Source organism: Meriones unguiculatus, chromosome 7, assembly GCF_030254825.1.
Source record: "Meriones unguiculatus strain TT.TT164.6M chromosome 7, Bangor_MerUng_6.1, whole genome shotgun sequence".
Classification (NCBI taxonomy): domain Eukaryota; kingdom Metazoa; phylum Chordata; class Mammalia; order Rodentia; family Muridae; genus Meriones; species Meriones unguiculatus.
The window spans coordinates 106,716,692-106,728,962 of NC_083355.1; the positions used below are offsets into that span (position 1 = coordinate 106,716,692).

At 52.3% G+C, this 12,271-nt stretch overlaps 1 protein-coding gene across 4 annotated transcripts in view; it reads right to left on the reverse strand.

Moving 5' to 3' along the window:
* Ccdc88c (coiled-coil domain containing 88C) overlaps positions 1-9,853 on the reverse strand; it is a 118,885-nt gene extending 109,032 nt beyond the window's left edge. For 2 of the 4 annotated variants that reach the window (XM_021653219.2, XM_060388055.1), the window contains exons 1-3: positions 9,691-9,847; positions 9,120-9,220; positions 3,387-3,495 (exon numbers count right to left, since the gene is read on the reverse strand). In XM_021653219.2, coding sequence (XP_021508894.1) covers positions 3,387-3,495; positions 9,120-9,220; positions 9,691-9,750 — 270 coding nt within the window. In that variant the 5' untranslated portion in view covers positions 9,751-9,847. Of the gene's footprint in view, positions 1-3,386; positions 3,496-9,119; positions 9,221-9,690 lie in introns of all 4 variants that reach the window. The other 2 variants (XM_021653218.2, XM_060388056.1) reach the window with 2 other exon arrangements.
* Positions 9,854-12,271: the final 2,418 nt, after the last annotated feature.

Sequence of the window (12,271 nt, forward strand, 5' to 3'; positions counted from 1 at the left end):
CCCTGGCCAGCGCTGAGATCACAGGCGAGCACCACTGTGCCTCGCTGGGAATGTCATGTAAGTCATTTCATCCCACTCTCTGGGCTACTTTCCAACAGGGAAGCTGGGCAGTGGTTCCTTGGGAAAATGCCCATTGAATACCCTCTACACAAAAATAAGCTATAGTGCTGCATTCGAAGGGAAAGGGCCAGGATGTGCAGTTATTCTTATGGTATGCCCACAACGGTACAAAACAAAACCCATTCACTCCACAGCAGGGAGGAAACCATAAATGTGATGGGCGATTGTCTCTTGTGGAGGGCTGACACGCCGCCTGCCTTCATGGTGCCTGTTTTTCAAGCTGTTTATACAGACCAAGTATTCTTCTGACACAAGAACTGAATTTCTGTTCCCCATAAATCAGAAAGAAAGAATGCACAAAGCCCTGGGCACAGGTAACGTGCCAGCCATTAATGCACACATCCTACCAGCTCTTCACAGACTAGCAGGGCACGAGGACGCTGACTCCCAGCAGGCGTGGCTTAGCTGGAGCCAGACAGACATCCAGTGCCATCCCCACCCAAGAGGGTGGGAGATGACAAGGACATGGGACCCTCTTCCCCACCTCCAAGTCCTCTAGGTCACCCAGCTCTTCCTGTGTGTGACAGCTTCTCATCCGGAACTCTGCGGCAACCACCTCTCAGCACCCATGTCAACGTCAAAGTGATGTTGAGGCCTTTCATCCAGCCCAGACCTGGCCCCTCACAGTTTCTAATCACTGGCAGCAGGGGGCTTGCTGGGCCACCCAAACAAAGTGTCTTTAAGGACCTAGAGCTGCAGGGAGAGCTTTAAGACCCTTAAAGTACCACAGAAACCTCACCACTTCTGAGAACTCTGCTTGGAGAAGTAACACCCTGCCACATTGGAGATGTCTACACCCAGCTACAGCCCTTTGTCTTTGGAGATCCTGAATCCTGACTTTGTCTCCCTCACACTCATGTCCTGCTCTGTAACTCACCAACTCTGAGGTGTAGGCCTCCTTCCCCGTAAACTATGTTATTCCTGAAACTTTTTTGTTTGTTTGTCTATTTGTTTGTTTTTGAGACAGCATTTCTCTGTGTAGCCCTGCCTTGTAGATCAGGCTGGCCTCGAACTCACAGATTCACCTGCCTCTGCTTTCAGTGCTGGGATGAAAGGTGTGTACCACCACCTTCCTGGAAAAGAACTCCTTTGAGCTTCCAAGCCTGGCTCTACCCTGACTCTGTCCTCTCCTCACCTTCCTGTGACTCTACAAACTTGGAAACTCCCATCAGTCAAGAGAATTCCACTCTGGTGCCACCTCCAAGTCTTGCCTACCTCACTCCACAGACTGGGTAGGGTCTCTTGAATGCTTAGTACCACCTGTTCCCTCTGGCATGCACAGCTCAGCACCTTGTCACAAACGGCACCTGCAGGAGCCAGTGCAGAGGTGCTCACCTGTAATCCCAAAACTTGGGGAGGCAGAGGCAGGTGGATCTCTGTGAGTTTGAGGCCAGCCTGGTCTACAAAGCAAGTCCAAGACAGCCCAGGCTACAAAACAAAAAATCCAAAGCAAGCAAGCAAACAAACAAACAAAAACTAAAACAAATGGCACCTGCAGACAGAAGCCTGTCCTGTCATGCAGGGTAGGCCCCAGGCCTCTCACCACAGATCCCAAGTTCACCGAGAGCACCACTGCCTCTGACCAGCTGACATAAAGAAGGGATTCCTGAAATCCCCCTTCTCACAGCACACCCAGCCCCAGGTGTAGCTCCCCCTACCCCAGAGAATGAATCCACCTTGTCGCCAAGAGCCGTCTCTCCTAAGGCTCTCAGGCATCTATCTCCCTGAGCCCCTGTAACTAAAGATCTCACAGAGCCATTCTGAACAGTCGTGTATATGTGCACAGAGGGGCCAAAGGTCAACTTCAAGTGCTGTTCCTCAGCAGCCATCCACTTAGTCGAGAAGGGGTCTCACTCTGGGATCCGAGGCTCACCAATTAGGCTAGGCTGGCCGCCAGTGAGTCCTCAGGATCTTCTGCTGCTGGGATGATAAGCACTTACCACTGTGTACGGGTTTTTGAAATGTGGAGTGTAGGGATCTAAATCGGGCCTTCATGCTTACACATTGAGTACTGTACCAAGTGAGCTAGACCCCCGAGCCCCCCGAGCCCCACTCTTTCTGTTCTGCGTGTGATGGGGTGGTTATGCGGTATGCTTGTATGTGTATTCACATGTGTGTGGGTGCTCATGTGCAGGTGTATGTGTGCATGTACACAGTCTGTGTTCCCTGTAATGCTCACCCTCCCCTGAAGGGAGTACAGACACAACCATGACAGAATACCCAAGACGCTACTCACTCTTTCCCTCTCCCAACCCATTTCAAATTCAGATTGCAGAGAAGCCAAGGATCTTGCAACACTCACAGCCCTTAGGAGGACCTGAGCCCAGTGCAGGCCCAAGTCACAGACCTCAGCCAGTAGTTTCTCAGCTGACTCAAGTTAGCATCTGGAGGCAGAGAGGGGGCCTCGGCTTGCAGAATCCTCAGGTCAGCAGAGACCTCACCATGCCTGCAAGGTCCCCTGATTTCAGCACCAGGAATCAGTTCAGACCAAGAAGCTGAAAGCCATCTGGCCACCAGTCTGGTAAAACCCTGGCACAAATAACGGCACTCATAGTGACTGTGGTTTCACCTGGAGTGTCAAGAGATAGCGTACAGCAGAAGGCAGTTTTACTGCTGAGCAAAGACTCAAGAGCCAGGAGCCTGAGGTCCCCAGCTGCAGCCCATCTCCCACCAATTGGCCATGCAGAGTTCATGAACACTCAGAGCGCCAGCCACCCTGACCCACCCACACATCTGATCAAACTCGGTGGACAGTGTAGAGTGGAGCCTTCACTCCTTACAGCCAGGTTCCTGCTTGCCTAAAGGCACAGCAGTTCCATTCTGGGCCCCGGAGGCCTTTTGTGGCTCCTTCCGTCCCTATGCTCTTGAGTGGCTCCTGAGAGAGCCACTGAGCCAAAGGCAAGGACCATGGGCCCCTTCCAGAGAGTCCCCAAGTGACACACAGAGAACAGGCTGGGACTCAGTCAAGGCCCTCTGGCCCTCATGACATTCAGCATGAACCAACCTACAACGACAGCCCTCTACCTACCCCAACTGACAGCCCATAGCAGGGCTAATGCAGAATCGCCAAGGGTCAGCAGACAGCTACTACTTACGCTGGCTTCTGGTGGGAACCCATTCCAGGTGTCCCACTGCAAACCAATGGGAACTCCCTCCAGGGGCCCCGTCCACCCATCTGAGGAGGGACGTGTCTGCACACCTGTGGGAACCCACTGGAGAGGCCCCGCTGCAGATGTGCAGGCCCTGGGCCGGCAGAGCAGCCTCACCTGGTAGTAGGTCTTGATGTTTCTCACCAGGATACTCAGGTTCTGGATGCGCAAGTTCACATCATTGTTGACATGCTTGTTGATGCGCTGGTTGCTGGGTCTGGGGTCTCTGGAATAAAAAACAGTAAAACTCACACCTCCAGGCATTCACTTCCCCAGCAAAAGACCAGCATTCAGTTTCATGGGCCTAGTTATTCCCTTGGTGACCATGAGGCCGTAGTTCAAAGCCTAAGTTTGCCCACAGCTGTGTCAGAACCATAAGGTGCCCACCATCTCTGCTGCCTCACCCTGCCTAACGCAGCCCCTTTCAGTACTGTTCCTGTTTCCACTGCCTGGAGCGCCACGAGGGACATCCAGGTGTCAACACTGAGAACTGACAGACATATACAAACCAGTAACTTATACAAAACTGTATTTTAGCATTAAAAAGCCGAGCCAAAACAAAACAAAACAAACAAACTGTGAAATACCAACAAAATTAGGGCTGAAGAGGTGGCTCAGCAGTTAAGAGCACTGGCTGCTCTTCCAGAGGTCCTGGGTTCCATCCCCAGCACCCACCCTGTGGCTCACAATATAGTCTATAACTTTAGTCCTGTGGGATATCCTTTTTCTGGTGTGCAAACATACATGTAAACAAAACAGCAATATATATATATATATATATATAAAATAAATAGATCTTAGAAAAAGGAGAGAAAAAAATAAAAACCAAGGGCCCTAACATGTCTTGACGTCGAGAATCACGCTCCAATCAGCACAGGCCTCCCTGTCATCTGGACCTAGGCTGGTCCAGGTCATGATTTACACACCAGCGATGCAGTGGTGGGTGTCTTGACAACCTGATATCCAGGTGTAAGACATGACCGCTGTACCATCACACCCCACAAGAAAAGCTGAGTGTGGGAAACCCCCAAGTGTCACTCATTTTCCAACCTCAGGCGAAACTCGTGTAAAGGAACTAGAGGTCAGCTCAAGTTCCTTTACTCATCTACATGCAGGACAGTCCCCGAACCCTCAGTGTGGGAAATGTCTGCCAAGAGCGAGCCAAGAGGGAAGGGAGCTCTGCTTTCCACAGCAAAGCCCTCCCTCCTTTCTCCTGCTGTCCCAAGGCACCACCAAGGATGAAGGCCAGGAACTCAAAGGCCCATCTTCCTAGTTTCACAAGTCAGAGGAGGCACAGAGCCTCCTCAGGGCTGGTGGGGAGCCACGAACTAAATGTCAACACTCTTTGGTTCATTCAAGGGCCACATTAACAGAAGATGGAGAAACAGAAAGAAAAAACGCACACCTTGAATCACTTCAAATGTCATCGGAAGCACAAGGCTCGATTGGATCTCAAGCTGTTTAACGGTTGACCTCTGAGTAAATATTTGACATATACTCTCAAGTCTGCACAGTGTCCTAAGCATTTGAGCCTTCCCACACACGATCCACAGCCCCTACCACATCAGGGTGGAGTCTGGTGAAACCATATTTACATGTCAGGATTCTTTTAGGGACCTTCACTAGCAAAGAAATAAAGGCCTAGAGTGTCACTGAAATTAACTTAGGAGCTGGGCAAGATAGTGCATGCCTGTCATCCCAGCACTCTGGGAGGCAGAGCCAGGAGGATCGCTGTGAGTTCGAGGCCAGCCTGGTCTACAAAGACAGTCCAGGACAGCCAAGGCTACACAGAGAAACCCTGTCTTGAAAAACCAAAAAGAAAGAAAGAGAGAGAGAGAGAGAAAGAAAGAAAAAAAGAAAGAAAGAAAGAAAGAAAGAAAGAAAGAAAGAAAGAAACATAGGAAAGAGGCAGCATTCTACTATAAAGGGATTTTAGCCACCAGAAGCCTTCTGAGCATGACAAAGAGAGGGGCCACCTAAGGAATGACCAGCAGCGTCACAGGACCCAAGCTTAAAATGTGAATCTGGCTGCACACACACTCGGCAAGCACTCACCACCAGGCTACATCCCTGCCCCTCCCCCCTTTTGTGTGTGACAAGAGTCTCATTGTGTGGCCCAGGCTAACCTTCAATTTATAATCCTCCTGCCTCAACCTTTGAGATAACTGGGATTGAAGGTGGTAGGATACCCAACTGTTTCATCAGTATTTCAACCCTGGATTTAATTTCTTTTCTGAGACATGGTTTAATGTAGCCCAGGCTGCCTCAAACTTACTTAGTAGCCGAGGATGACCTTGAAGTTCTGATCCTCTATTTCCTACCAGGATTCTAAGAGTGGACCAAAACACCTACTGTGGGCAGTGCTGGGGACGGTACCAGGGCTCTGAGAATGCCAGGCAACCCATTCAAGGGAGCCACACCCGATGCCTCTCTAGAGTTCACCTGCGTCAGACGGGCCACTTCAGGAGTACTGGGCACCCAGCGCGTCAGTGCGCACCACGGGCAGCCCTAGCTGGCAAAGTCCCTGTACACACCCAGGACCTGAGACGCGCAAGCCACATCTGCTTTTGTTGTCTCCAGGCACGGGGAGAAACAGCTAACTGAAGGAACACTAGAAAAGAACCATGACATTAGTTATATGACTAATTAGACTAATTATCATGCTCATTAGTATCCCTCAGTTAACTAAGTCTCTCGGGGCGAAGAGAGCTTCTATGAGGAAATAAACCAAAAGGTTCAGCATTGCTTAAGGAGGGCAACTCCCCTTTCTACCCACTCAATGTCCACACTGGCTGCTAGAAATGGGGGGGTCAGATGCCCAGGGGTCAGAAGAGTTTGAATAATCGACAGCTGGGGTGAATTTGCCACCATCCTAACAAGGGCAGAAGTCAGCAGGCAGAACCACGGAGGCTCCTCTCACAAGCACAGATGCACCCAATCCCTCGGAACACACCACTAAGGACATCTGGACATTAATATCCACCATCTTGCTTAGTCCTCCCTCATCTACACAACTCTATCCCCTCATCACACATTGGGAAATCGAGGCTTGGGGGAGTGGGGCAATGTACCAGAACTGGTGAGTGATGGAAGCCAGGGCTTCCTGCTAGCAAGGCTTCCAGTTTCCCATCAGTCCTCACAGACAAGAGGAAGATGGCCTGTAATCTAGACCACTCGTGGACTCTCTCACTCGGGAATCCTAGTCCTGGGCCTCCCCTGATAGCTGAGTCCTGGCCAGGGCTTTCCTGCTTCCAGGTGAGCCTGGTGTCAGAGAGGCCACGGCCAAGAGACTAGTACCCAGCCTTCTCGGGTTGCTGCAGACAATGGCCAGGTGCAGTCACGTGACCAAAGGCAGCCTCCAGAAGGCTCTGAAGTATTAGGTAACAGCCTCTTATCTCAGCCCTCCCCAACCCAGTCAGCCACAAGGCTTTGCCATTTCCAAAGACCACATCCTCCCAACTGGGGGGAATTGATCAAAAGTAGCACGGCAGCAGTCAGGCACCCAGCACCAGGAGGAGGTAACACCCACCGATCACTGGCCAAAGGGGAGACTAAGGCCCAGCTGAAGTAAAGTCAGCCTGCACATCACCAGGAAAAGACCAGGGTTGAGAATCATGTGGTCGTTTAGTGCTGAGCACAGAAGAAAGTGGCCCAGCAAGTCAAGGCACGTGACGCCAGGTCTGAGTTCAATCTCCAGGAACCACACCGTGGAAGGAGAAAACCAACTCCTGCAAGCTGTCCTGATTCTGCGCGCTCACAAAGGCTCTCTCGTACACACACAGTTTTAAGCAGACTGAAGAAACCAGGCACTCTGTGTATGAGACTGACCCCAACGTCTGTTCCCGGCCAGTACTGAACTAGGTGCTAACACATCATCTCACTTAGTCCCCAGGACCACCTCCTTAGGGCAGAACTTCCTACTTCTCAGAAGAAACCGAGGCACCTAGCAACAGTCCCACTGTCACACTGCTTGTAGGAAGAGGACCTTGGGTTCAAGCCTGGTCTGACCACTTCCGATGCTCAACACTCGCTTAGGGTTCTTTTTAGCTTTTTGCTTTCTGTTTGTGTTCCGAGATAAGCAAAGACAGGCCTTGAACTTGCTACCTGGCTGAGAATGGCCTTGATCTCCGGACTCCCTAATTTCAAGGGTTGGCTGCGCATCGCCACCTATCATCTCAGCTTTTTGAGATGGCAGGTACGGAACCCCCATTTCGATTTTAACCAGGTTACTTATACAACAAGAAAAATGTGTGAATCTTAAGTCACAGCCCTGAGTTTGGGAGAGTACATTCCACAGAGCCATTCCACAGCCGGTTGGCAGTCAAGCTCCTCCCACTTCCGGAGGCAAACACATTCTGACTCCTGTTACCTGGTGCCAAGTTAGGATCCCTGAGAAGCAGAACATTATGACTGGCAGGTCCTGCGCCCACTCCTGCCTCTCCTTCCTGGCACAGGAAAGGCTCTCATTGTCTCTGCGGCTGTCCCAGGATTGCCACACACCTACCAGATCCTTCTTCCAGAATGATCACACTTACATATCACTGAACTGCCAGGGAGGAGGGCAGATGACCCTTCCCCAGAATTCATGCAAACAAATGATGAGTTAGCATTTCTCGGAAAGGTCCAACAGGCTTCCCTGATTTACAAGCAGGCGGTAAAGGCCTCAGGAATTCCAAAGGTCAGGGAAGAAAGGGACTTGGTCCCTGGGCTTTTGTTCTCCCCTGTGCCTGGGTGTAGCTAAGTGAAAGACTGGAGGACACTGCTGTGTTTTTTAATTAAACAGCCTCCAGCTTTACAGGGACGGACAGGCTGTATGGTCCTTACACCAATGGAATCCAGCCATTCTTGGGGTCTGACAGAATGGGGGTGGGGGGAGCGTGGCCAGAGCCCAAGCCTGCCTCCAGACTGCCCCAGTAAAACTCATTCTCATCAGGGTCCTTTGGGAAGCACCTCCAAAGCCAACAGCAAATGTATCTCTTTAGTATATCAGACACTGAAGACTGTCGAATTAAAACAACAACAAAAGGAAGACAGGGTCTCCACCACTGTGAATCAAATGCCCTATGAAAAGAAACGGAGCCATTGAATTGGGACGTGACGGTGTCACGTCACCCCCTCCCCGTGGTCCCCAGCCATAAATGGGAGTGACTGGATTACTGAGTGTGACACCTTCGTCAGTCCTAGGTGAGTAAAGGTGTCCACAGAGCACACTGAGGTGTTTTATTCTGTTCCAAGCGCCTGTGACTCATCCTGCCACTCACTTCCAATACGATCCCTGATCCCTGAAGCTTCTGAGCGAGACACAGAATGCAGAGGTAGGAGCCAACCCTTACACGGTGGTGAGATGTGGTGAGATGTCAGGCAGACACTGGCTCTGCAGAACTCGGCAACGGATGTGGTCAGAGGCACAGGCGGCAAGCACTATCTACGAGATTACACTCTTTAAGGCAGAGCGGTGCAAACACAGCATGGTTGCCTTCGTGCCTTCTGAAGGACCCTTCTCAGCCCAATTCACACAAGCAGGCATAAGGACTGCATCTGCCCCAGCAACTGGGAAGAGAAGGGAAGGAGACTCAGAAGCTCAGCTCCCAAGCCAGAGTGAAGCTTGAGCCAACACCTCGACCCACCGGACATTTCCTGTTGTCAGACCTTTTTTATAGTTCTGTGTCCCTCCGAAAAGAAAAGGGACTTTTCTCAGACCAACCATCAAGTCCCTGAGTTTGCAAATGAGTCAAATTCCAAATCCGCTAGGTCCAGTGGACCACCTGCAGGGAATCCCTCCCCAGCCACCCGGCATTCGCACTACCGTCTTAGGTTTCCTAAAACATCCTCTCTGAGGAGGCAACTTACATTTGCAACATGATTTGGTTCAGAAAGATGCCGTCCACTAAATCCATGTACAGAGTCAAGTTGTCCTGGTGGCCGCTTCCAAATGGGCCAAAAGTTTTCACCTGCGGGGAAGCAAAGGCACGTCCGTCTGACGCAGGGGGACAGATGGGCCGGGGAGGTCACCCACCACCTCCTCACTCTTCCCACCCTTCCCGAGCTGCTGTCCCTTCCTGCGCCAGGCAACAGACGCCGGACAGGAGGAAAACTTCTGGCTACTTTTCTCCAGCGTCCCAGAGCGCCAATAAAATAAAATTAAAAAAATAATAATAAATAACAAATAAAGGGGACTTTGCAACAAATTTCTCACGTCTCAGATGCACTGGAAAGCAGCGCGCCCAGCACGCCGATCGGCGTTCCCACTCGGCGACCCCACGGTGAGTCTCTAGGCTTCAGGATGGTCACCCCCGACCCCCGCCCGCCACGACGGCCGGGAACAGGTGCGCGCTCCCGAGAGGGAAGCCGCGGGACGCCCGCCCGCCGCGGAGCCTCCCGGCCCCCGGCTCCGCACGGAGTGGAGGAAGGACGCGCTCACCCAGGTCACCAGCGGGCTCTGCAGGAACAGCTCGACGAGCTGCGACACCGTCACGTCCATGCTGAGCCGCGGCCGCGCCGCACAAAGCGGCTCCGGCAGCCGGCGGCGGGCGCGGGAGACAAAGGCGGGGCGCGAGCCCACGGTGCGCGGCTGCGGCCCCGCCCGCCCGGGGAGAGCGAGGGGGTGGGGGCGAGGAGGGAGGGAGGGCAGACGCGGCCAGTCCTCCGCCTCCCGGCGCCCTGCGCGGCCGAGCTGAGCCGAGCCGGGCGGGGGCGCGTGGGGAGCGGGCACCGGGGCGGGGCGGGGCCACAGCACGTGGCGGCCCGGGCGCGCGGGCAGGTGCAGCCTGCGCGCGCAGACCTGGGCGCGGTGCCGGCCGGGGCGGCGGAGGCTCGGTGGGGTCCCCGGGCTGCAGGGTCGCGCACCGGTGCGCCCGCGCAGCGCTCTCCCCGGCTTCTCCCTTTCCAGAAGTTCCTCCGGGAGGCTGGCGGTGTGGCCGCCCACCCGTGTGCGCCCCTGCTGTGGCTCTACCCTTCCCCCCCTCCCCCATTGCACCCGGTGGTGGAGAGTCTGTCCTGGCCGCAGTGCGCAGCAGCAGCTTGGCAGCTGGGGCCCCAGCACTACGGACGCCGTGCCCCCTGCTGGCAGGGCTGTGTGGGCGCCTCGCAGCCCCACATTTCTCACCACTTCCTGGTAATAACTTAGCTTCGCGAACTGGGCCGTTGTTCCGCGGACGCTCTATGACTGACGAGTTTAATCCTCACTGTGATGTGGGAGTGTTAACTCGAAGCCACTGGCAGACGCTTAGCGAGTACACACCAGGTACTCAATAATGGCTGCCCTTTGGCTAGGAATTTTGTAGCGTGGCTTTTGTCAGACGTTAGGGCTGCGACATCTGCTGATGACCTGCGGTATTACAGTTCTGCCTGGCTGGAGAGCATGTTACTAAGTCTATGCAGCCTTGGCTGTCCTGGAACTCACTCTGTAGACTTGGCTGGCCTCGAACTCAGATACGCCTGCTTCGGCCTCCTGAGTGCTGGGACTAAAGTCGTGTGCAACCGCCCCGGCTGCAACCAGTGCTCTTAAATTTGGTTTTACTGATCTCCTTTTCTTGGTTGAGCACCTGCCTTTAAGTCCCCCTACACTCCCAACCAAGTGTAGCAGAGAAGCTGCTTTTTCTCAATGCTGCCCTACCAAGGTTGGCTACGGACCACGTGGCTGTGAGGACTGTGGCCTACGGGTGGATGGGAGTGGACTGACTGCCACTGTTTTTATCTGTAGCCCTTCTTTCCAATGTGCCTTTGATTATTCTTGAAGTCTGAAACTGTTGGTCTGGCTACCCTAGCTCATTTATTGAGATTTGCATGGTTCTCTCTCGCTTCTTGGTTATCTGCTTTAAACTGGCATTCCATTCTTGCTGGATAGACTCGAATGGCTAAGAGCAGTAAATTTCAGATGCAGATCAAGTATTATAGTCATCTCCCTCCAGGTATTTAGGAGTGGAGATGTGGCTCAGTGATTGAGGCAATATTCGACTACTGTTACACAGGGCTAACTTTGGCTGGTGCTTGACTCCCCAGCAACCCCCAACGCAAATACAGATATTAAATACTCATCATCCATTGACGATGTCACTGGGATAGCTTTCCTTTAGCTTCCCTTTGCAGTTTTCAGCACTGGTCAGGATCAAGAAACTTTAAACTTCTGTCCTCCTGCCATTATACTCTTGCTGGGAACCAGATTCAGTCCCCAACACTGCAGGCAAGTGTGGCACCACTAAGCTACACCTCTAGCCTCTACATGCTGTCAGCTACTGGAAACCGGTTAAGGGGCATCTGAGCAATCAGTGGACAGGTGGGACTCACATGCTGTAGATTCCTGAATGCTCATTTGTCCTGTTTATGGTCCTCCTACCTTGCCTCACTCTTCTCCCAAGATGGACTCTCAAGTATTTAAATAGCAAAGCCGAGAACCTCCACCCTCTCAGAGCCAGCCCCTCTGAACATCGTGAAGGCTGAGAGCATGCCACAGTCTCCCACCTTCCTCTAGAGCAGTGCTTAAGTTACAAGAGCATACAAACTAGTCATTTTGTATGAATTCCATTTGTACAATAAAACTTACCTATTTTTCTTCCTATATTAACAGAAGTTTGTGTGTATGTGTAGGCAGTGGCTTGTGAATACATCTGTGGCCTGGACTAAATCACCAAGATGCTTGTTTCAAAACTACTTAGAAGCCATGTGCAATGGCACATTCCGAAGTTCCAGCTACTTGGGAGGCGAATTGTTTGAACCCAACCTGTGGAAAACAGGATTCAAACAATGGGGAGCCGGCCCCAGAGGCACACACTGGAGAAAAATGCGATAGGATGAGGCAGGAGGATCCCAAATTCAATGTCAGCACGAATTCTGTCTCTGGTCGTCTGTTGGGTATAGTGGCACAACCAGGAGATAAAGGCAGGATAATGAATACAAGGCTATCCTTTGCTATGTGAACTTTTACCAGCTTAGAGAAACTTTAACTGCACTCACACTACACTCTTCAGAGACAGAAAGGGTAGGGCCAGAAAAGATTAGATTTT